This window comes from Spermophilus citellus, assembly GCF_964194105.1.
Source record: "Spermophilus citellus genome assembly, chromosome: 8".
Classification (NCBI taxonomy): domain Eukaryota; kingdom Metazoa; phylum Chordata; class Mammalia; order Rodentia; family Sciuridae; genus Spermophilus; species Spermophilus citellus.
The window spans coordinates 127,164,111-127,190,639 of NC_138189.1; the positions used below are offsets into that span (position 1 = coordinate 127,164,111).

General features: G+C 43.4%; 1 protein-coding gene across 7 annotated transcripts in view; it reads right to left on the reverse strand.

Moving 5' to 3' along the window:
- The window catches only part of TMEM131L (transmembrane 131 like), a 168,119-nt gene that overhangs the window by 112,489 nt on the left and 29,101 nt on the right, over nucleotides 1-26,529 (reverse strand). The window contains exon 1 of one of the 7 annotated variants that reach the window (XM_081303981.1): nucleotides 22,471-22,532. The exons of the other annotated variants lie outside the window; for them this stretch is intronic. Within the exon in view, the coding sequence (XP_081160107.1) occupies nucleotides 22,471-22,517 (47 nt within the window). The 5' untranslated portion in view covers nucleotides 22,518-22,532. Of the gene's footprint in view, nucleotides 1-22,470; nucleotides 22,533-26,529 lie in introns of those variants that run through there. 7 annotated transcript variants of the gene reach the window in all.

The window sequence follows — 26,529 nt, forward strand, 5'->3', positions numbered from 1 at the left end:
CTGCAGGAGGAAGCGCTCACTAAACATGGCTGAGTATCTGAGTCAGGCTGGGTGAGTGAGTCTCTGTGAATAATAAGGCAGTGAGTGGCAGAAGATGCCTTCAGGCCGGAGGACAGGTGGCCTGAGCACTGGCCTGCATATGCTCTGTGCCCTACTCAACATAGGCACCATCAGCAGAAGCATCACGTCACCTGGGAGTCAGCCAGAAAAATAGAATCTCGGGCCCATCCCAGACCTCCTAACTCAGAAGCTCCAATAATAAGACCCCAAGGTGATCCACGTGCACCTTGGTGTCTGAGGAACACAGACCTAGAGAAGAGTTGGGGGGGGTGGGGAAACCAGTTAGCAAATGAGAACAACTGAGACTCAGGCAGCAGCAGGCGTAAAAAGAAAGGGAATGGGAGAGGATTTATTTATGAGGCTGTTCAAATCTGTGAAGAAAGAACAAAAGCTGGCCCTAGAGATGCAATTAGAATCATCATTTTAAGTTTAAGAAAACTAGAAGAAAATTCTTTTTTAAAAAACCCTAAAAATAAAACATTCCAATACACGTCCACATGATTTGTTTGCATAACTCTTGCACCCTTGAGAGAGAATAATCATTCTATGCCCAGTCACATCAGTCTAGAAACCAGAGAGGGGCACCTGTCAAATCCTTGGCCAGTGTGCAGTAATCACACTTAGCATCATTAAGTCCGTCTCACTATCCAAAACAGTGATAGGGTGCTAAAAAACAAGTCATCCAATGAAGCCACTTACAAAGGGACAGCCCCTGCTTTTCTCCACGGCACATCCTAGAGACCATAACATACAGCCAATCACACCCCCATGGTACTACGTTATGATTGAAGGATTACATCCTAGTCAAAGGCAGCAAATAAAATAACAGCCATGATGTCACTGCACAAAAATCTATGACAGCTAAAAATCCTCTGAACAACCAAGTGATAAAAGCAGGCTTCACCTCTGATCACTGAGGTTTATGGTAGAAGTGGCCTTAATAGATCACAAGGTCTGAATCCAGGGGAGCTCTTGCCCTGGGTCAGGGATCTGGGTTGAATAGCTAAGCTGAGAACCAAACCCAAGGCTCCTACACCAAGCCATCCAATGCACTGTTAGGCAAGTTTACTTTCCTTATAAAAGCCCCTTAAAATACAACAAAAAATATACACCATTAGTATACAAGCTATCTCCCAAAATAAGACATACACATAAAGACAATAAAAATACCAACCGCCATATAACACTCTTTACCTACAAACAATGCCAGCATTAAAATATAGATGTCTATGGGATTGTTAATGGCTACCATGTTGGCCTTTTAAAGTTTTACGAAGTGCTGTGGGTTGGGTCTGAAATGTCCCCCAAAGAGCCCACAGGTGAAAGGCTTACCCTGCAGGTTGGCATGACAGACAGAGGTGGTGGTAGAAGCTTTAGCAGGCAGGCCCTGGTGGGAGGCCTTCCCATCATTAGGGACCTGCCCTTCAGCTGGATACTGGGGCCTCGGCTCCTCTCTCCTTTCACTTCTCAGCCATGAGCATACTGCTCCACCATATGCTCCTGCCATGATGTGCCACCAGAGGCCCAATCAACAGGGCCCATCAGTCGTGGACGAAAATCTCCAAAACTGTGAGCCAAAACAAATCTTTTCTCTCTACAAATTGACTTAGCTCAGGTGTTTGCTAGTGTACTGAAAAGCTGACTTACACAAAGCATCCTGGGAGAAGACCTGGGCTGCGGATCCTAAGCAGCCCCAGTCTGGGGCCCCACCACACACATGTCACTTGGCTCAGGCCCTCTTGGTGAGAGACTGACCCTGTACATAGGGGCCAACATGAGACCCAAGGCAGCTCACTCACAGGCCTTCCCTGCCACAGGCACTGGAAGGGAACACCTGAGACATAAAGCTCTGAGGATGACATTCTGCAGCAGCCAGAGGCCCGATTTCCCAACAGACCTTCTACAGGCCAGACTGAAAGGTCAGACAGAAGTGAAACCCGGGGCAGTCCAGCGACCTAAAGTGAGACGTGCTGGTCCATCAGTTCTCGGTAAGAGTGGGGCAGTGACGACTTATTCTCTTTAATCCTTTCTGAATTACCTAATCTTCCTGCAACAAACAAGAATTCTCTAACAAGAAAACTATGTCATGAAGTAAGGGCAGGACAGAGTCAAGCAGAACACACACTCTCTCCTGATTAAGTCCTCTCTGCCTGGCCAAAACCTCAGGTATCACATCACTCCGAGTATGGGGTAAAAAAGACAAATGCAACTTTCTGAATCATCTGTGAGGCAGGCTGCAGAGGTGAGGGCCATATTGTCTTTTCCGGGTGTGGCCCAGATTTGGAAATTAAGTTTTCATTTTCTTTCTCTGAACACTAACTGCCTGCAGACTGTTCTCCATAATCCCATCAGGAATAATGTAATTAATGATCACATAAAAATTGGACCACAAAATCTGAAGCCAAGGAGAGGAGTACAGTGAGCACACCCTTAGAACAGCAGGCAAATGCCAGCCTCTGCACAGGCTAAAGCTCCAATTCCTCTTGCTCCAAGAGTCCCCTTCTTCCAAGTCTGACCTCCAGATTTACATCTCAGATCTGGTTTCCTCCTACATGACGCAGTGCTATTTTCCTTCCAAATTTTAATTTTTTATTTTTATGCTTCTCTTTCACCTCCACGTCATTCCTGAAACAACTATCCCACTTTGTGCTTTTGGCTAACGGAGAATCAGCCTAACGTCTTACAGAAGGAATTTCATTCAGCAGATAGCAATGGAGCCAGATATTAGGAAATTTCTCAGTTTCACAAAAACTTTCAGCTCAAAGGCAACACAATTCTGGCAGTTTGAAGTAACACGGTTTGCCAATGCCTGACACAAACGTTTGGGAATCACATTCACAGGAAACTACACTTCAGGTCTTCTTTTGACAAGGAATGCTAAGGGCACAAACTTTAAAATACAAGTAATCCTGCAGCCTTGATTTTATGGTTTAGAAACCAAGAAGCAGGGCTGGGGTTGTAGTTCGGTGGAAGAGCGCTTGCCTAGTACGTGTGAGGCACTGGGTTCGATTCTCAGCGCTGCAGACAACTAAGTAAAATAAATGTCCATCAACAACTAAAAAATATTTAAAAGAAACCAAGAAACATAGTACCACAGGACTAAGCCATAAAACCCTACTCAATCCTTAAATCCTAAAAATCGCAACCACCATCCACGTACGAGAATGGGCCAGGGAAACCCGAGCCCTGGGAAGCCTGGCAGAGGCCGTGGGATGTCCTCTGCCTTGTCCAGCGCCCCAAGGTAAGCCAAGGAGGGGCCTCAGCTGCCCAGTACTGAAAGTGGTCTGTGGGAGGTCCTAGGGAAGGGACCATGGGGTAGGGGGAAGAAGGGAGAAATGATGGGCCGCAGCACAGGATGAGACTCGAGAATGGCCACCTATTGGCAGATGTCATTCACTCATTCCATGAAACTTCTATTAAAAACTGTTGAACCAAGATACCCCGCTGTGTGCCGAGGATACAGAAATTAAAAAGTACCAGAAGGCTCTTGCCCTGAGGACTCCATCTTGCCAAGTGGAGGCAAACAAGGGGAGAGAGAACTGGACAGAACATGAAAGGTTAAGGCAGAGGTGGCACAGAACTGGGGGCAGGCTCGGGCTTCCAGGAAGGGCTCAACCCAGTCAGAGCAGAGATTTTGGGACCCAGAGGGCCAGCCCTGGTCTCCTCCCATTGCATTTATCTCTACTTCCACCCTGGGTTAGTCTCTCCCTTCCCCTGGTGCTGACTGGCTTGGAAGGAAAAAGAGGTCTCCCAATATTTGTGCAAAAATGAAAGCTGGCACACCTATTCACTACAAACTTATAAACCTAGAAGGATGAAATTAAAAGGGCACAAAACAGGAACTCAAAACCCACAAGTCAAGCTTCAAAGGTGAGAAATATTCCATTTCATAAAATGTGGTGGTGGGGGGGTCCTGCTTTCCCCCCAGCTCCTACACCACAGGCTGATACAGACTCACACTTGGCCTCTCACCCTCAGACTTATACCTCACACTCATCCCTGTGCCCAGAGAAACTAGAGGTCCCACCATATATGGTATTTTATTCTAGAATATTCCATTCAAAGATACAGCCTCAGAAGCAGCACATACACCAAGGTATCAAGAGTCAGGTTGTGCGAGCAAATTCTGGAAATTTTTTTATTCTCTTGACAGCAAACAAATGTTTCTTCTTTAATAACAACAAAATGAAAAAGGGGGGTAATTACAGCATAAAACACACACACCAACATGGATGAACCTTAAAGGCATCATGATGAGTGAAATAAATCATTCCAAAAAGACAAACAGTCTGTGGTTTCACTCGGATGAGTTACCTAGAGTACCCAAAAGCACAGAGACAGAAAGAACTGCAGGGGCTGGGGGGGCGGGGGGATGAGGAGTTCTTTTCTAATGGGCACAGAGTTTCAGTTTTGTAAGATGAAAACAAAATTTGGAGATGGATGGTAGTGATGGTCACACAATAATGTCAACTTACTTAATGCCACTGAACTGTACATTGAAGAATGATCAAAATGGCCAGGCATGGTGGCACACACCTGTCATCCCAGGTACTTAGAAGTCTAATGCAGAAGGATCACAAGTTTGGGACCAGCCTGGGCAACTTAGCAAGACCCTGCCTCAAAATAAAAACTAAAAAGGGCTGAAAGGCAGCTCCGTAGTACAGTGCCTGGGTTCAATCCCTAGTACTGAAAGAAAAACAAAAATGATAAATTTCAAATTCTGTATATTTTACCAATTTTAAAAATACATGTATGCATACCTAGCACAGCCCTGAGGAACATATTTTATCTAAACAAGAGCCACTACATTTAACAGGACACACACTTGTCTCCAGTACTGCACGATGATTTCAGCAATTACAATAACTACATAGGGGCTGAGGCTATAAGTTCAGTGGTAAAGAACTTGCCTTGTATGCTCAAAGCCCTGGGTTCAATTTCTAGCAGAGAGAGACAAAGACAGAGATAGAGACAGACAGACAGACAGACAGACATTATCTTAACTTCCTAACACACCTAAGGTGAATGCATGTACTGGGAATTCTGCCTGGAAGAAAAGGTCCAGAAAGTTCCCCAGAGAAACAGTCACCACCCTCCTCCCCGATGATGTTAGCACCATTATCCACCTCACTGCCGCCATTCACTAGGCCGCACCATCTATCACTCGATACACACCTTGATCCTCTGAAGCCCAGAAGAGGAAGAACTGCCCTCAATCCACATGAGGAAATGAGGCCCAAGACTAGAGCTAGAAGGTGGCTCAGGCCTATGAGTCAACACCCATGGGGAGCGCTCACTCCCCAATGTGGACTCCCCGTGACACCACCCCCAAATCATCCACAGAGGACTGGCTTCGCAGGTGGACCCCAGGTCACTGACCCACTCCTTCCCTTCAGCAGACACGTGGAACGCCTGCTTTATGAACCTGGGGCACTTCATCTTGAAAGCTAATCCCAGATGAAAATGAAGCAACGACTACACACACACAAAAGGGTCCCCGTTGCTTTCCACTGACTCATTCTAAGCAAAAAATAATAACAACAATAACATTTTAAGTTGTGCTCCATTTCCTCACATTTCATGATGAATTCATTCCAGTCATAAGTCTGGTGTGCCCTATGTGAAACTTCTCCGCGATGGACCCACCTGGTCATGAGGGAGGGGGCAGGAGCTGCAGGGCTTGGAGCCGGCTTGTCCTAATCTCCCATCAGTGTTTTTCAAAACTTCCCCCTAAACTTCCCTGACAGGCAATAAGTAACTGCACAGGGCCTTTCCAGTTTGCTGCCTGACACGTGAAAAAAATATTTAAAGGCTGGTCACCTATTTTTCAAGTGTATGCAAACCAAACATTCTTTTAAATTTATTTTAACACACAAAAAAAAATTAAGTACATCTTAAGGTAAATTCCAAATCTCATGTAAAACTGGCACCAAGAAAGGTGGACTCTGTTTATTCAAAGCCTGCAGGGGCCCCTAACCCCTAAGGTTAGCCCAGATGAGAAAAGGAGTCCAATAGTCTCAGCATAGAGAGGTCCTCACTGCAGGCCCACATGCAAATTTCTGGCAAGTTCTTCCCTCAAGCAACAGTTTGTTGCACGCATCATTCACTTGACATTTATTATCAAAAGGGCTTCACCCTGGTAGTTTGGTTTTCATTTGCGGTTGTAAATTCCCATGGTCAAGGACTGTCAAACTTCCTTTTTTGTCCAAAGCATCGGATCCAGTTTCTTGCACACAACAGATGCTTAATATGGCAGGTTCTTCAATGAGTCCTTGTGTCTGAAAGGAGCCAACAGGCCTTATTCCCAAAAATGCACTGCAAATTTCTTCATCAAAGCATCTCAATTTACCCTGCTGCCCATACGTCTCATTTTCCTTTCAACCCTCTCACTCAACTCAGCAAAATTTGACATATACTAAATGCATGTATCTGCTTTAAAATTACATTTACTTATGATTTCCCTCCTATGTAAACTCAAGGATTGTTCAAGGATTGCTCAGTTCTTCTCCACATACTAAATGTGCTGGCTAAACTACTCCTCCCATAGCAATTTAAAGTGTCTCCATCTCTGATTCCAGCTTTGTTCCTTTTATATTAATGTCCACTCCAAGTTTGAGTAAAACTTAACAACAGCTGAAGCTAGAAGAAAAAGTGAGACGGAGTGGTTTAGTCAGCTTTTTCGCCACTGTGACCAAAAGACCCTCCAAGAACAATTTTCAAGGAGGAAAAGTTTGTTTGGGGTTCACAGTTTCAGAGGGATCAGTCCATAGGCGGCCAACTCGGTTGCTCTAGGCCTGGGGTGAGGCAGAATATCATGGTGTAAAGATGTGGAGGAGGAAAGCAGCTCAGGACATAGCAATCAGGAAGCAGAGAGACTCGCTATCCAGGAACAAAACAAACCCCAAAGGCATGCCCTCAGGGACCCACCTCCCTCCAGTCACACCCTACCTGCCCATAGTTACTACCCAGCTAACCACTATCAGTGGACTAATGCACTGATTAGGCGAAGGCTCTCTTAACCTAACCATTTCTCCTCTAAACTTTCTCGCATTGTTTCACACATGAGCTTTTGGGGACACTCCTATCTCCACCATAACACCTATGTATCTGAATATGGGTACAAATTCCTCAACTTCAAAAATAAATTATTACTAGGCCAATAAATAATTTCCAGCATCTTTCAAAGCTTGGCCCCAACACCTGAACAGACATCAGAACGGCTGAGAACTTTCTCTACCAAATCTCACAAATGCTCACAGAGACCCCTCATTTTCCCTTAGGCTATTTGGTGTAATCACCAATTAACAAGTCCTTTTTACATGCTGAATGTCCCTGCTGGGCCCATCATGGGAAATGCACAAATGGTGTTCAAAATATTAAGCTACAGCTTGTAAGCCAGAAGAAAAAGGTCTCTCAGTGTCTTTATCAACAATCAGATTTCCTATGGACGACTTCACTGACCTGGAACACAAGGAAAGAGGCACCCTTAAGATACAGCTAAGAAATCAGTATGTGTGTCCCCAAGAGTCACATATTTGTTGCAAACTAGTTTGATATATCCTAGGGATACTAAAAATGCAGCCTGAACACCAGTGAGACTACCGATTTTTACAGTAAGCATATGCCAGCATATACAAGAGCCTGTCATCATTTTTTCTGAAACTGGCACGCAGGATTTCAATAGAAAAGTCTGCAATAATTTCCCCAAGGTTCCCCTTCCACGTATCCACAAGTCCCACTATTCTACTGCCCCACCTTGCAACATCACACACGTCCCACCTATTATATGTATTTGCTCCCTGGGATGACTTAGCATTGAGACAAGAAAAATGGTAATAATATTGTATTCAACTAGGTCTTCAAGCTTTTCTATTCCATGGACAGTTTCTCCACTAATGATGTCTGCTCCTTGTTTTGAAAGAACTCAAAGGCCTCTCCTGGTTCTATTTTCTCTCCGGTTCCACAGTGCAGTCCCTCCTTATCACTGGCTACCACAGCTTTTCTATTATACCCAAAACACACTCCTTTGAAACCCTCAGCAGCATCCCACAGTGCTATCAAAAGGTCCTCAGAAAAGAGAAGACCTTTGTATGTTCAAGTGTTCAGTCCTGCAATTCCAGTGTAGAGCATGTCCGGCTCTGGGGAATGTGTAAGAATGCCAACACCTGCTGACCCTGACCTCCATTCAAAGCATCAAGCTGGCTGGAATCAAATTAAAGCTCTGCGTATTCACCCCCATTCTTTAGGTCCGTATTCTCACTAAAGCAAGTCACAAATGTTTTTTAACAGAATTCACTGGATTTTTTCCATTATAAAAAAAAATAAACATTCATATTAAGTTCATGAAATACAGAAAAACAGAAACAAATCATCTTGAAGGCTCATCACTCAAGTAGGGAAAATTTTCAAGCCATAAGAAAGAGGATCCAGAAGAGTGTTCACTTCGTGTAAAGGCTTTCAGATAAGTGAATCCCAGGGTGGGTTAAGAAAGAGGCTCCGCAGGCCAGTCATGGTGACGCTTTACTGCTGGAGAGGCTGAGGCAGGAGGATCACAAGTTCAAAACCAGCCTCAGCAACTTAGCAAGACACTAAGCAACTCAGTGAGACCCTGTCTCTAAATAAAAAATTTCAAAATGGCAGGGGATGTGGATCAATGGCTAAGTGCCCCTGGGTTCAATCCCCAGTAGGAAGGAAGGAAGGAAGGAAGGGAGAGAGGGAGGGAGGGAGGGAGGAATATAGAGAAAAAGAAAGAAAAAAAGGCTCCACAGACATGGCATTACTCCACTGGGTTATCACAGAAAATCAAGAACAGACCAAAATAGATATTCCAACTTCTGGTTAACAGAGCTTGGGAACATACGACTGCATAAAGACACACACTGCACACGGGATTACTTGTGTCTGTTAAAAACCTTCAAAGCGTATTTCTTTCACTGAAACTCTTATTTCTTGAGTCCACTAGGAACCTCTGATGGGCAAAAAGCTCTTGGCCTACGTGCTAAAAAGCTAATGGACATTAAACACAATGGGTTTAATGTGTTTAGGGTTTAAGGTGTTTTATGTCTGTTGAGGAAGAAGGAAAAGGAAAAGTTTCCCAGATTAAGGGACTTCCAGGCAGAGATCTGGAGGAAGCACAGGAAGCAATCTCCCAGCACAGGAAACAAGTCCAATGGTAGAAACAACAAAGTCTTCCACCACCCTCATTTTAATAAATAAATGCAAATTTAAAGAAGCATATGATACCAAATTGGGCCTGAGATTAAAATTAGGAAGACAAACAAAAATACAGTTACTCAGAGCTGGGAAGTCAGGGGAAACTGACAACCTTAAGACACTGGCATGTGAGCTAAACTGGAAAAGCCCTTCTGGAGGGCAATTTGGGATTATTAAAGGTATTAAAATATGCCAATTTTTTGGATCCTGCAATTCCAATTCCAGTAATGTATCCTGAAAACATAACTGCATAAGTATTCAAAATGGAAATACAAAATGGTGGGGTTTCTTTTCCCCTTCCTAAAAATCTCATGTACAAAGAATTAGATTTTAAATTATGGAATATTTGTATAATGAATGCACAAGGCGCTCATTAGAAATTATGTAATTAGGGCTGGGGATGTGGCTCAAGCGGTAGCGCGCTCGCTTGGCATGCGTGCGGCCTGGGTTCGATCCTCAGCACCACATACCAACAAAGATGTTGTGTCTGCCGAGAACTAAAAAATAAATATTAAAAAAAAAATTCTCTCTCTCTCTCTCTCTCTCCCCCCTCTCTCACTCTCTCTTTAAAAAAAAAAAGAAGAAATTATGTAATTAGATGCAGATATGGAAAGACGGTCACAATCCATTAAGTTTTGTGTCATAATCCATTTAAAAAGATACACTAGGAGCTGGGGTATAGCTCACAGGTAAGCATAAATGCTTAGCATACAAAAAAGTCAGGGTTCAATCCCTAGCACCAAAGAGATACGCACAAATACACACACACACAAACACAGAACTTTATAAATTTTATAATTTATAAAATATTAATTTTGCTGTATTAATATTTTATAAATCCCAGCAGGATACAGTGAAAAACCATAACATACAACTCATCGATAAAAATATAATTAATCCAATTTATAAAGTAGGCAAAGACTATGAACAGACATGAAAAGAGGCTCCACGTGATTATTCTAAATTAAAGAAATGCACTCTGAAACCACAGTGAGACACCACTTTATCCCACCCGCATGTCTATAAACAAGAGGTCAGCTAGTGAGTGTCAGGGAGGACGTACAGAAATCACAACACTTCACACTTTCCTGGTGGGAAAGAAGAGTGATTCAATCACTTTGGAAAAGTTTGGCAGTTCCTCGAGATGTTACCGACAGAATTACCATAGCAACCAGCAATTCCACTCTTACTATATACCAAATAAAACCAAAACCAAAAGCATTATTCCTAACGGTCCCCAACTAGGAACAACCCACATGGGCATCGACTGATGCATGGCTGAACACATGTGGTACATCCATGCAATGGAATGTTACCTGTGGCAAGAGAAAGGAGTGAAATATGGACATTTGCCACGACGCGGACAAACCTTGGAAACACTGAGCTACATGAAAGAAGCCAGTCACAATAGGGCACCTGAGTATGGTTCCGTTTACATAAAATCTTCAGAACAGGCAGATCTATAGGCAGAAAGTAGACCAGTGGTTGCCAGTGGGAAGTGATGCTAATGGGTATGGTTTTTTTTTAATTTATTTTTTAATGGGGGTGATAAAAATTGTCTGAAATTAGTGGTTATGGTTGAACAACTATGAATACACTGAAAACCACTAACACTGGGTAGGGTGGCACTTGTCTATAATCCCAGCTGCTCAGAAGGCTGAGGCAGAAGAATAGCAAGTTCAAGGCCAGTCTGGGAAACTTAGTGAATACCTGTCTCAAAATTAAAAACATAAAAAGGGCTGGGGATGTAGCTCTGTGGGAGAGCACCCCTGGATTCAGACTCCAATACCACAAAAACAAGCTGGGGGTGTAGCTCAGTGGAAGAACATGCATGGATTTAATGCCCAGCACTGCACAAAATAAAAATAAATAAAAGCAATAAATACCACTGAATTATACTCTTCAAAAGTGTGCCGCACACCTGTAATCCCAGAAGCTGGAAAGGCTGAGGCAGAAGGATCTCAAGTTCAAAGCCAGCCTTAGCAATTCTGCGAGGCCCAAAGAAACTTAGCCACACTCTGTCTCAAAAAAACAAAAAGGGCTGGAAATGTAGCTCAGTGGTAAAGCACCCCTGGGGTTCAATTCTCGGTACCAAAATAAAGAAATTTTAAAAAAGGTTAAACTAATATGACTGTACAAATGGTGAGTTATACCTCAATAAAGATATTACTTTAAAAAAAAAAGTCGTACTTTATGGTGGCTTTATTGTTCTCTATATTTTATAGAATTTTCATTTAAAAGGAATTTTTTAACAACAGGCATTCTGGTTTCGTATTATAAAATAGAGGCTGTCCTCATACCCACATAATGGTGCCTAGCTCTGATTTACTGGGATGATTAAATAAGACACCATTTGTGGAGGACAATAAAGAGTACCTAAGACAAAGCAGGGAAGGAATTCGTTATTATGATGGTAACCTTTATAATTTTTAAAAACATGATTTCCATTTCCATCCTTCTTGTATCCCCACCATGCACTTGACTCATTTCTCATCATTTAAAAGGCAGCTGTCTTCTCAGCTGAGACAAAGGCTAGAAGCAAAGCCACTGAGATCACTGAGTACATAGCAAATCACTCTCTGGTCCTGTTAGGGAGCAGCTGCTCTCGGGGAGACTCCATGTGGCGTGCTTTGTGTGCGCTCCGTCACTGACCTTCTCAAGGGCCCTCTAGAAAAGGTACTAGAGCCTCACTTTACAGAGGAGGAAATCAAAGCTTGTAGGTATTTATTCAGCCAAGGTCGCCTGAGGCAACAGACTGAGCCAGAATTCAAACCAAAGTTTATAACTCCAACGCCTGTGCTGTGCATAAGTATCTGAAGGGAAATTGGTTGCTCAAAAAAAGCTGCTCAGTAGAATCCACTTAAAATCCACGATAGTAGAGAAGCTAGAAAACGAGGGCTGAGCCCCCGCGCTCAGTGGCAGAGTGCTTGTGTAAGTCCCTGGGTTTGATCTCCAGGGACAACAGGGCAGGGGGGCTAGTCCCAGGGCCTTTACCTTAAATAAATAAAACTAACTTGTGAAAATAAGTGTTATAGATTTAATAAATTTTGTTATAATCCCAGTGATGTTTTAACTCTCGGTAGAAACTAATAAGTCAAGAGATGAGAATATTTATCATAATTCTTGACGTAATTGTTAACATGTACAACAAAGGGTTACAGGGGGGAGCCACATTAATTTTCACAAGGGCATCTCTTAATGTTTTGACATTTAAGCGACACTCTTCTGAAGGATCAAACACATCATCCTTGTCCATTTTCTCTTCTTCATTTACCCACACGGAGACAAGAGCCCAGTACAAATGGGAAACGGGAAGAACAGAAGCTAGGATTGAGCAGGAGCCAGGTCTGAATGGAGGCCAGTTTCACAAGTGTTACATTAATCGTTAAATATTTCATGATATAACAGCTTCTGTATGTATCCCTCCACATCCTCAGAACTGGACAGAAAGAATAAGTTAGAAAACAAGAAGAGCTATTCTGCCTTCCCACACCTGACATTGGGGGGGGGGGGGGAAGCAAACCAAATCCCTCTGCCCAATTCAATCTTCATTTACTCAAATGATTGGTTACACCTTATCTAAAGTGTCAACTAAAAAAAATCATAAGATTTCGAGCTGGGTGCAGTGGCGCACTCCTGTAATCCCAGTGGCTCAGGAGGCTGAGACAGGAGGATCAAGAGCTCAAAGCCAGCTCCTGCAAAGGTGAAGCACTAAGCAACTCAGTAAGACCCTGTCTCTAATAAGATACAAAATTGGGCTGGGGATGTGGCTCAGTGGCTAAATTCAATCCCCGGTACCAAAAAAAAGTAATCCCAGAGTTGGGCATGGTGGTACACACCTGTAATCCTAGCAACTAAGGAGGGTGAGGCAGGAGGATGGCAAGATTGAGGCCAGCCTTGGCAACTTAAGAACACCGTGTCTCAAAATAAAATAAAAAAGGCTGGGGATTTAACTTAAACCGAACACTTGGCCTAATATGAATGAGGTCCTGGGTTCAATCCCCAGTACCAAAGGGAAAAATCATAGAGGGGAGCCCCTATTCTATTCAGTAAGGACCATAGGCCAACAGAAATGAGCTATCACCCAGTCAAGTCCAGCTTCTTTAGGGAATATGCAAATGTGCTCTGGCAAAGGCGACAACAAAAAAAGGCAAACATCAATTTCTTTTCCTGGGATGAACAGTAGAGTGTGCAAAGCATCTGTGAATTCAAACACCTTGCTACAACAGAGCCCTATCAGACTACTATGAAGACCCTGACCCTCCGGGCCCTACCCGGGGCTCTGCTGACTTCCTTAGGCACACCAATCTCTCTAGACTCCTTCAAAACCAAACCAGCAGATGAAAAAAGAAAACCAGCAACAGAGGTATACCTGAGCACGGCAGACTGGTGAGTTAGAAGATCGTGAACTTCTACTGACAATGCAAATAGCCTGCCTGTCTAAAATAATGCTTAAAAAAGATGAAGGCAGAAGACATCCAGATGTTGGGAACGGCTTGAGGAACAGCTCATACGTGAGGAATGGGCCATAAAAGTGATCTTGGGTGCACGTCAATTTGATAGTCGTGTTAAACTCTGACATTTGGTTAAAATGTTGATATGGTTTAACAGAGCCAACCAAATCCTCTTTCCAGGTATTTTAACCAAGGGCGGGGGGGAACCACATAAGTGCTCGCTATCTTCTTCCTTCCCCTTCCCCTCATGATAGCCTGCCCAGGGTTCTTCACATTTTTTTCCCCAAAATCCCAAAAAAACATACAGAAAACCACCTACTCATTTTTTAAGTTAACATTCCACCTTATGATTTTAAAAGGTTGCAAAGAATATAATTTCCAACATATTAGAAAAGCTGTTTTAAATAAAACTATCAAATGTCTTCAATAGATCCATTTAAGACATGTGTCCAAATGCCATAACCATTTCCCACATCCAACATCCCATTAAAAAAAAATAAATGAACAAACTCTTTAATAAGAGTTGGAAACTATACCTCACCTCCCTCTCTTTGATCTCATCTTTCCAGTCCCCTCCCCACCCGCCGTGTTCCCTCCTACTACTTTTTTTGCTTCAAAGTCTATCCTATTTCTCTGCAAAAAAAAAAAATCCATAAATGTATGAAATCTGTTTAAACCATAAAAATCAGTATTAAATAAAAATTTCTTCTGAGTTAAATGCAATTGCCAATTTAAAGACAAACTTCACCGAATTACTAAATATAAAGTGAAATTTTATTGGAAATGCCTATCTTACTGAGACAGGACTTTCTCTCCAATTTGGTCATTCTTTGTAGAAGATCATTACTTAATGACCAGAACGGGACAAGACGGGGCATGAAATCTATCGTTCTGTGTAGTTCTTATTAATGTAGGCACTGAGAAAGTGTCTTCACATAATAGGTAGATGGCAAGAGAAAGGGATTTTTTCCACCAAAGAGTAATATGCACCTATGGGTGTCTAATAATCGACCAGCTGACCACTCAATTAAGTCATCTTTAAATTTCATTGAAAACAAAGACTGGGAGACTTATGTGGGGAAAGCTCCTTTATCCAGTCATTAGAGTCATTCACTTTCCCCGCAGCTGCAGCAATATTTTAATTATCCCCTGCTTGGCACCCTGAGGATGAGGGGTGTGTTCCCTTTAAAGAAAGGTAATTCTGAAAGAGGAGGTGTGAAAGGCGCACCAGCGAGCCACCTGGGCCACAGGCAATTCGCAGGAAGATTAATTTTGGGATTGTTACCACTCAGACAGCTACTCCCCCACCACTGCCCCCCAGCAGCAACGGATTCCCTGATCTTGCCAGCCTGCCCCTGGAGTCTCCAAATGGCTCCAGACAGGTCTCACCTGGCTTGAAGGTGACCACTATAAGTCCCCTACATGGACCCCAGACCTTAAGTTCAAAGGCAGATGGAGATGACAGAAGCACAGGATAGGTTTTTTTTTGTTTATTTGTTTTAATTATCCCAAGTCTGATACTAACTTGGTCTATTTCATACACATACTCTTTCACAAATGAGAGTTAAATATCAAAAGTTTGAGTGTCAGGGCTGAGATCAGCGTAGTTCAGGGGTAGAATGCACACTCTACATACTCTAGGCCTTGGGTTCATAATCCCCAGCACCAAGGGGGTAAAAAAAAAAAAAAGTTTCCAGACCATTTCACGTCATCAGATGAGATTCTGTCTTAAAATGAGAACTGAGCCTCTTACAAATGAACACTGCAGTCCCCTTCCTGACAGATCATATTCCAGTCAGCAAGATCAAAACAAGGGCACCATTAAAGCAGCTGCCACCCTATTACAAAAGCAATCCCGAAGCAGCGGGTTTCAACTGCAGCTGCCCATATTCCCACTCAATTACACAGGGTGGGGCTGGGAGCGTGGGAGGTTTTTTTAAAAGCTCCCCAGGGATTTTAAAGTATGGGTCTGGGATGGGAACCACTGAACTAATTAATACCTAATATTAAAGTCAGTTTTTAATTGTGGAAGGATGATGCATAGTCTAATTTAGAGGTTCATCCAAAGTTAATCTATTTCAATTCTTAAGATTTTTTTTAATTTATTTATTTTAGGTGCAAGAGACTGGACCCAGGGCCTCACGGATTCTAGGCAAGTGCTCTACCACTGAGTCACTTCCCCTGCCCCAGGATATTTTAATAACCAAAGCATCACACGCTGTGTCATAGGTTACAAAGGTCTATGCAGGTAAAACTGTATCAAGAAGCACTTAAAAGAAAACACCCCAACTCAAGGAAACCTGAGATACACCATTAATCAACCTGTACCAGGAATCTTTAGCAGATGGCATTAAATGAGAAAACACTTAAGGAACCCAGCTCACAGCTTGGTACACAACAGAAACTCCTTGACTGTGTATAAAAGTTGCCAGCTTAGTAATCAGATGGAACATAGTTTCCTAACCTACTATCCAGTCTTCCACATCTTCATTCATTTCAATTACTGTGACTTTTCCTATTAGAAAAAAAAAAAAAAAGTCCATATACAAGTACATTGCAAGTACATGAAAACTGGATATTTGGCCACAACCTATCTGATTCTCCAGACTCAAATGTTAAAGTGTATCTTTTTTTGGTGCTGGGGATTACTGAACCCAGGGTCTTGTGCATGTCACTGAAGAAGACAGACTGAAGTGCCTGGTCACTTCAGCCCAATGCTGGGCAGCTCTGACCAGCCAAGAACACCCGAAGCTCCCATGGTATTGGTGAAGCTCTGCGGGTCTTTACTACCATCTAAGTTCTCCCTCTACCAATCCTGGTCCACCCTTCCCTTCTGCAGGGATGAATCCTTAAAAAACACCCTGTATGTTGGAGTCGGCCTCAGCATCCACTCCTAAAAACTCCAACTGCTCAGCAAACAGCTTCCAGTTAGAGAAAGGCAAGTTTCCCTCTCCTTCTTCCCTCCGGTGCCCTCCTGTTTTAATCTGAGATTAAATGCTCACTATCAGTCATTTTGCCAGTTTCCCCAGGCATTTCCTGGCTGACTGATGCTTACTATTACGGTTTGGATAAGTGTCCACACCAAGGGCCACCTGATGAAGGCAGGGTCACCAGCCTGGTCCTAAGAGGTAGGGCATAGGCAAGAAGGTAGGTCGTGGGGGGCATGCTCTGGAAGGGGACCCAACCTCTGCTCTACTTTGCTTCCCAGCCACCATAAGATGAGCAGCTGTTCCCTCCATGTTATCCACCCTGATGCATTACCTTGCATAGGTCCAAAGACACAGCAAAGTGACCCCAGACTGAAACCTCCAAAACTGCAAGCCAAAATAAACCTTTCCCCTTTTAAAGTTGATGTCTCAGGCATTCTGTCACAATAACCGAAAGCTAACACACTCATCCTCTAACAAGAGCTCAAAACTACAGAATTATCCAGGTAGTGGTACACACCTATAATCCCAGCCAGTCAGGAGACTAAGGGAAAAGGATGGAAAGTTCAAGGCCAGCCTCAGCAACTAGCAAGGCCCTAAGTGACTTAGTGAGACCCTGTCTCAAAGTAAAACATAAAAAGGGCTGGGGATGTGGTTGTGGTTGAGCACCCCCAGGTTTAATCCCTAGTGCCAAAAAAAACACAGAATCACCCAAGTCTATGTAAACTGCTTTTCTAGTCCTACTGACTGAGGGAGAGCTTGGCTAAACACACAATCCTTTGCTGTCCGTCCCTTTAGGAATTGCTGCTCTGTGACTGCCATGCTCTGCATGCCATTCTGAGATATGTGATCACGGCCAGATTCTTTTATCTTTATAAATTATTCAAATTTTTGACAGCAGTCCATGGGAACTCTTAAACTCTATCTTAACAGTTTTACTAAACTATATCTTAGAGTGGATCATTGGGGACATTTTTTTCACAAGTAGCCAGTGGACTCTTCCAAAAAGTAGAAAATAATTTTATTTTCTTTCAGCATGGTTCCTTGGCTATTCCATGCCACTACTTTATTTTCCTCCTTCCAGTCCAATCACACCTTGGTTGTTTCTTCTTTGCTGTCTTCTACTTCATACCCTTCTGATGATTTTTATTTCAAGGAAAACTTTTCACAGGTAAGATTTCAAGCTATCAAAATCAGGGGCCTGTGTCCGGGACGCAGGCTGAGCCCTCTACCCTGTCCAGGCTACTCTCGGCATCCCTGGGCGTGCTCTCCTCACTGCTGATGGGATGGATGGCTGCAGCTCTCTGTCCTGTCCTGCTTATTCCACAAGTGCCCGTGTCTCCATTCTGGCACCAAACTGCCTCCCTTTTACCAAAAGCTGAGAGTTTTTCTGCCCATTTTTTAACGATTATGACATTTTAGCTGAAAACCAAAACTAGAGTACTAATACCATTATGTATCATGGGTTTATAACTCATCTCTAAAAGAGACTCAGAACTTGAATAGTGAGAACCACGACTTAACATTTTTCATTAACCCTTCAGTACATGCCATGAGCTAAACTGTGCTCCCCCAAATCCATATGTTGGAGTCTTAATCCCCAGTATCTCAAATGTGATTGGAGATACGATATTTAAAATGGAGAAGAGGTCAGCAGAGTGGGCAGGACTGGAATCCTTCCTTATAAGAGGAGTAAACTTGGACCCAGAGACAGTATGGAGGGAAATGATGCAAAGACCCAGGGAGATGATGACTGTCCATAAGCCAAGGAGATGTGTTCAGAAGAAACTAACTGGGGCTGGGGTTGGAGCGCAGAGGTAGAGTGTTTGCCTAGCACACCTAAGGCACTGGGGTCAATCCTCACAGTAATAAATAAGTAAATAAATAAATGTACTGTGTCCATCTAAAAAATATGTAAATATATTAAAAAAGAAACTAGGGGGGGCTGGGGATGTGGCTCAAGCGGTAGCGCGCTTGCCTGGCATGCGTGCGGCCCGGGTTCGATCCTCAGCACCACATACCAACAAAGATGTTGTGTCCGCCGAGAACTAAAAAATAAATATTAAAAATTCTCTCTCTCTCCTCTCTCACTCTCTTTAAAAAAAAAAAAAAGAAAGAAACTAGGGGATTGGGGTTGTGGCTCAGTGGTAGAGCACTTGCCTAGCATATGTGAAACACTGGGTTGGATCCTTAGCACCACATAAAAATAAATAAAGGTATTGTGTCCATCTACAACTAAAAATATATTTAAAAAAAAAAAAAGAAAAGAAAGAAAAAAGAAACTAACCCTGAAAATACTTTGACCTTGGAGGAAGAGATATTTCTAAGAGATATATGTTTAATCTGATTTAAACATTATGCAATATATATATGTCTTGAAATGCTACATGGTACCCACTAATACGTACAATTTTTATGCTTCTAAGTATCGGTTAAAATAAATTTAAAAAAATTTAAACTAGATGTGGTGGTGCATACCTATAATCCCAGAGACTTGGGAGGCTGAAGCAGGAGGATGGCAAGTTCAAAGCCAGCCTAGGCAACTTAGCAAGACTCTGTCTCAAAAAAAGGTTAGGGATATAGCTCAGTAACAGAGTGTACCTCTGTTCAATCCTCAGTACCACCAAAACAATAAATAAACAGAAATTATATACAAACCCATGTATGCATGCATTATAATTAAAGAATGAATTTAGTTCTGGAGTTCATTTAGAACCAGTATTTCACCACAAACATTTAAGAACATAAAATTCACTCATGTAGTCTCCTATCTTCCGACTAAGGTCCTCGGACACCACTTCTTCACCCCACAGTTTGCACCTAGCCAACCCTGTCCTCTCCTCCCATGTGACCCCTGGAAACCTAACCCTGCTACCACTCAGCAAGGCTGGCTGCTCTGGAAAAACAAGCTGAGATCCATCTTGGACAAGAGTGTGTCTGTGGTCAATGAGATGAAGAAGCAAAAAGGCAAGGATTCTGCTTCTCGTACATCCTAGGTTCCATCAGCGTATGAAAGAAAACTTTCTGTGGAAATAGGTCTCAAAGCCTCGTTAAGAGAAGTATAATAATTTACTAGTTCTGTGGATAAATGCAAAAAAAAAATCACTTTAAAGAAAATTTGTATTACAACCCAAAGACTAACCAAGAAGCAAAATAACTGTCATTTTAATATGACAATTTTTCTCTTCATTGGGATAAAACAGACAATAAATGCATTCAGCATTCATTATACATGAAAAAAAAGATTTCACTACACACTGAAAAATTCAAAACTGAGATTTTCTAATAGTTTCATCTTTCCTTGTTAAAGATTTGGTTTTAGTCTCAGCTTTGATTTTTACATAACATAAACTCCAGTTTTTGTGACCCCTAATCATTTTCAAATCACTTTCACAATCAGAACATTATTACATTCTTGCAATGAGGCTAGCAAGACAGACATTTGCCTAATTCTGTTTGGAGTGAAGCAAACTCAGAAGTTACTGACTTGCCCAAAATCACATCACTAGTAATTGCAGGACCCAGATTCTCTGACTTCTTATCCTGGCTCCAGCCACAAAATGGAATTAAAACATTAATTTAACATATGTCTGTTTTTTAAACCATTGATATTTTGGTTTATCCAACAGCATATCCTTACAGGTTTCCAAACCTATGTCTTTGCTGCTTTAAACAGAATTCAGTATAAATAATAAGCACATTTGAAAATGATAGTAACTCCAAATCTATTCATTTTGCTGTTTTGAAATAGCTGTCCATTTTAGGCCACTTAACCTCATCCTATTCTATCCCAACAGGAGGTATCTTATTCTAGTTTATGAGCCATTTAAAAAGTTGTGTTTTGCTCCAAGAGCAAGAAGGAATAACCAAATCCCTGAAATGTGAAAATTCCCCTACATATAAAAAATGAATAAGGGAAAAAGTGAATTAAGCGAGAAAGTTACAGCAGTGGGAACCAGCCCGTGTGCATCTGCTAAATGTTAAGGTTCTTGAGAAATTTCCTAAGTGAGAAAACACTCTCTGAGTTAAGTGTGAGAAACTAAAATTATGTCTCTGTTTGTTTTAATGCACAGTTTATAGAGTTTAAGATTAACCTCTAGGCATTTCTGAGTTTTTGCAACTAAAAATAACTCTCAAGTATTTGGGTCAACAGAAATAAACATGGTCATGAAGAGTATTAAAGAGATACAGAAAGAACAATCACCCAGCAAAATGAGACTTTGCAAACTGGCTTTCTAGAAAGTTTATATCTAGGAACAAGGTCATGGGTCCCTAATTATCCCCTTAACAGAAGGAAATAATGTTAAAAACCTAAGACGCATGATTTTCCAGGAGTGACAATCAAGAGTTATAGCACTTCTAGGGCAGAGATCAAATAACGAGAAGTTATAAACACCAAATGCTGTAAGCATCCTCTAACAGTCAAAGCAATCTGTGTGAATTATCTCCATACCAGAAGGATAATGTCTGACTAATACCAGTCTCTCAAAACAGTCTCTGTAATTTCCAATTTTCTCCTCCTCTGTAGATCTTTTTCAAAGTAATATTAAGCTGAACTTTTTCAGCAGAAGCTATATTAAAAGCATTGGTGTTGTAACGCCTCGTCTAACATGTAATAATTCACTTGTAAACTCAAGTATAAGCTAATATGTTCGTGGGTCCTTGGTGTTAACCCTTAGAACAAATATCATATTCCAGAAGCTTAGGTTCAGTGTATGGATAAGTAATTCCATGTCTTGCTGTGACAAAGAGAAGGCTAGACGCCAAACCCAATAGCTCTTGTCCTACCCCTGAGAAAGAAATTCTTAACTACACACAAGGCTATAGACTGGACCCTTTCCCAGCCTGCCCTGCAGCTGAGATCAACCGTAACTAAGACACATATATAAAAATGCTGAGACTGAAACTTCCTGGAAAAGAGGAGGGGGCAAATACTACACCAGCTCCTTCCTCCTTCCTGAAGAGGAAAGGTACATGATCCTGCAGAATGAGACAGAATGAGTCACAACCTGGATGCTCAAAGGGTAGTCCCTGCCCACTGCTGTCTCAGACTAAGCAATGCATGCTGGGCACGGTGGCACACACCTGTAATCCCAGTGATTTGGGAGACTGAGGCAGGAGGATCACAAGTTTGAGGCCAGCCTCAGTAATTTAGCAAGGCACTAAGCAACTTAGTGAGACCCTGTTTCTAAATAAAATATAAAAAGGGCTGGGGATATGGCTCAGTAGTTAAGCACCTCAGAGTTCAATCCCCAGTACACACACACACACACACACACACACACACACACACACACACAAAGAACAAGCAATGCAGAGGTAAGTCTCTATGGTGCCTATGCTCCTGGGTTTTCTGTCTTGTGAAGCTGAGCCTAACCTCCACTAACACACTCCACACCACCGCAGCAGAAGCAATAATAGGAAAAGCAGTAGTTGTAATACTTACTACAGCTACACACACCCTACAGATCCTTACCATGTGCCAAAAAAACACAACAGGGGCTTTATACACAACTTTTAACTTAATGTTTGCAAAAACCATGTTAGGCGGATGCTATAGGTCCCATTTCCTTAAACATGTGGTCTAGAGATGTCCCACTGTGGGATCTTGGTTGGTGACCATGCCAAAGCCCACAGAAACCCCTAGCCCTCCAATCCCTCTGAGAAGCTGCTCTTTGTCCTTGTTATGAAATTCCGCCACACCCTGGGCAGGAGCCTCTCCATCCACTGTGCAGGCACCTGGAACCCCTCATCTTCCACTCTCCGGCCGTGCCTTTCCCTGTGTCTTTCATCAGTTACCATCAACTTTCACTTACCATCTTCCAGAGCTGTTTGGAAATCTCTGATCGCTCTTCTCCCACATATTTCTTCACGCGGGTATTTTCTATCTTTTAAACTTCTGTCCTGCCATCACACAGGGTCTTGAGAAACAAAGGACTAGGTAATGTGGTCATTCCAGGTCACTTTTCACAACACAACCGGGAGTGGGGAGACAACTGTGTGTGTATATTTTTTCTACCTCAACAGGCTAAGATGGTTCCAAACGAACAAGATAAAACTTTAATAAGACCCAATGTGAATACTTGAGTTTCTTAAAGGCAATTAATTACCTAAATGTATACTGTGAAAAATAACTTAGGGGTTCCTGCTAAAAAGAAGAAAAAGGAAAGGGGGAAAAATACCTGTTTTTGTTCTTATTTGACCATAAAATCAACATGGTCCAAGCAGGAAGAAACTGCTGGAAGTGCTAATGAAATTTTAGGCTTCATGTTAAAAAGTAGCATCCAGACCAAAAAAGGAGTTAATTCACACGGCACCATGCAGATGGCAACAGAATCATTCCACCCACTGCGGACCAACGTTAAATAAAAAAAGTTTTGACCAAGCTTACATTAGGACTGGGGGGGCGGGGGGCGGGGAGAATGATTTAGTTTGGAGAAGTTTACAAAACAATTAAGTAAAAGCAACCGAGAGATGAGATTTGGCAAAATCAGTGAGGCGCTGTGTGTCTGGTGGCAGACAGATAGGCTCACTCTGCGCTGTTTCAGCAGGCAGACCTGGAGCGGAGGTGGAAGGCTGAAGAGGGCAAGTGAAAAAGGCTCAGCAATGGGAAGCCCGTCCCAGAGGGGTGACATCCTGGTCATGTGAAGAGGTCAAGCTGAATCAATCATCATAAAGGGACCAAGAGTGAGAAGATTCCTGATGAGCCTGGCACAGCAGCAGAGGATCTGGGCTACAGCCTTGCTACAGCCACGCTTGTGACGCTGCAGGTCAGCAGCCAGGACAGGCACGCTGGGCAGTGTCCTAACCCCCCAGTCCACGTCTGAGCTAATCAGGACGACAGCTGAGCATCAATCACTACTGCGGGCTGGCCCAGAACCAGTGCAGAACCAGCACAAAGGCATGGTCATGGAGCCCTCCAACAGTGGGCTCAGAGCTGGCCCAGACTGAAGAAGAGGGAAAAACAAGTTGTGCCAAGGATAAACCAGATAAGAGGCTTGGGAAAGGAGCAGCTGTCCAAGTTCTCTACACACGACTACACTCAAGGAAAAGGACAACAAAAACAAACACTAACGCTGACGCTGTGCGGAGGGGCGACTTCCAGCACCCCACACTCCCAGGCCCACAGACTACGAACGCAGAATTGGCTCCTCGATGCAGAGTGGTGAGGTTTCTCTTAATTCCAGTGGGTTTGGGTTTTGTTTTTTCTTTTTTTTTTTCCAAGAAAGGCTGGCAAAAGCTCTAAGCTGGTATAACTGCCTGGGCTGCATCGACTTCTACATGGCGACTTCTCGATTTTCTGCTTCTCATGACTGGTTTCAAAAGTGAATGAAGCAGAAAGGTCTGAGGGCAAAGGAGAAGCCCAGGCTTGCTCAGGAGGGCCAAGTGAGGGGACCCTGGGGACCAGAGGACCACAGAACCTCATCTTTGCCGCTCACACTCTGCATAGATAACAAGGGGGAAAACAGTTTGCCTCTTAAGAAAGCTGAAAAGAACTGTACTCACCCCCTCCTTCCCTACCCCTCCAAAAATAACACACACACACCCACACGTACTCTCATGCAGTGCCATTAAGCCATGTATGTTATATTAAAGAATGGGCAGCCTCTATTCCAGAACCCCGAAGGAAAAAAAAATTTTTTTTTTTTTTAATGAACCAACTCACTAAAACACATGTTCCAGGATTTCAAATTCAACAGTGAGCCTGGAATGAGTGGGAGTGCAGGCGAAGCTGGCCTCGGCCCTCCTCAGCTCTGCAGCTGCAATCTCTGCCTCCTGCCCAAAGTGGGCCTTCAGGAAAAGCTCGGTGGGGGAGGGGGGGAAGAGGGAGGGCCCCTCGGACTCAGCCCCTCAGAGGACTGCAGGGAGAGGGCTCCAGGCACAGGACTGCGCAAGACCAGCCCCGGCTCTGTCCAGGCCTCCCAGGCAATGTTTGTGGATAAGAAAGCTGCTCATTTTCCATCCTCCTACATCTTCTCCCACCCGCCTCCTCAAGAAGCAGGCTGCAAAGGAACCGCACCGAGGATCTGACAAAACAAAAAGGGAGAAGGCAACATAATGCTTTCCCCGGCTCAGCCAAGAACCTCCAGCCGCCTGCAACCAGCTTCTGCCTCCAGATTTTAACCACTGACAGAAGGTGCGTCGAGGAGATGCGTTATCATCTGAGTGTTCGCTGCACCGGGCTTTCAACTGTTCTTTATTTTATTTTTTAAATTAACAAAAGGGAAAATACTGAAGTAACCCTTCATTGCGAGATACACACGTCCAAGCAGAGATGCCGGAGTACAGAGCAGAAAAGAGCGCAGGCCCTGAAACAAAGAACCGAGAGGACACCGTGGTCACTTCCTAATGTCATGTCCCTGAGTTCCGCACACAGGCAACTCTCTTTTCCAGAACACGACCAAGGGGCACCAAGAGACGCACCACCCTCACGGGATTCAAGCTCTAACGTGGAAAGCCCTCCCCCCTAGATGCAGTCTACAAAAATAAGTCTTTGAAAATATGGATAACATTAAGGTGTAGGTCCCACAATCAAATCAACTATGGAGCAAAATGAAGCTGGGCTAGAGAGTCACGGGTTTAGAAAGGTCTGTCTGGGGGCCAGAGGAGAGGAGGTGCCTAAAGGTAGGTGGAACCGGATCTTTTTCAGCTTCTCAGCTTCGAGCAGCATAAGGTTCAACTCAAAACCAGGTAAAGAAGAGGATTTCTCTAATGGGACTCACATGACCAGAGTCCCCAGAGCAGAGGGCTCCAGGGCAGGCTGATCCTGTGGCTCAGCGATGCTATCTCTACAGCCTTGCACTTCCCCCACCCTCACACCCCCACGATCCTTCAGAAGTGAGGAAAATTTCCTTCAAAGGCTTAAGAAAACAAAACAAAAACCTATTCCTTTCAAAAATATTTTCATGAGCACTGGATCCTAAATCATTTGTTAACTAAACCAAAGGGAACAAATGACACTGTCATACTTACCTATAAAGAGGGGACTCACTGAGTCAGGCTAACTGAGGTCCCTCTGTGGGGCCTCCCATCCCCAATGTCACACAGCAGTCCTATATTTATCTGTTGTACACCAGGCTCTCATACAGAAGGAAAAAAAAAAAAGTGTTTGGTTGACTTTAAATGTTTTGATTTGTTTTTCCAAAGTAGTTTTTAGGGTAAGCTTCTGAAGTAATGCTTGAGCAAGTGCAATTTAATACCATTCTAAAGAATCCCTATCCATTAAATCCACAGTCTAATCTAGTTTGATGCCCTGACTCAGACTGGGATTGTCTTAAACCAACCACCTTCCTGATTTCTGGTTGCACCACCCTGGAGTGGGGCTGGCCTGGCATTCTAAGGCCTTGCTGGCACTCTAGGAATTCACCTTCAGACTTTGTTTCCAGCAAGGGTTGACATCCTCTCCCTAAGCATGGGTACGCTACATCCTCGTTAACACAGTCAAACAGCTCCATCACTGCATGGCTGACAGCCAGGGTCCCTCCCTAGACACCTTCACACCTCCCAGGGACCTAGCAGCTAAAGGGTAAACACCTGGCAGAGCAGGGCCTAGCTGGTGGCCCCCTGCACCCAGAATTCACAGCAAATATCTAGAATGTCACCCACATCCAGCCCCCCTCCCCACAGGTATTGGCTCTCTTGAAGTCCACCCCTCCAACTGAGAGCTCCAATCCCTCCCAACTCCTATTAGCTCAATAACTTCCAAGCGTTTCCCTTTCCCAAGCCTCACCAACACTCCTGTTTGCAAGAAGACAACTTCCCATTCTTCAGGAGAGACAGCCTTCCGCAAGGTCTGCCACTGGTTGAAAGGATCTTAGCTGAAGGGGCTTTCCCCAGCTCACAGCACCCAGGACAAAGAGACTGCAGTATGGGGC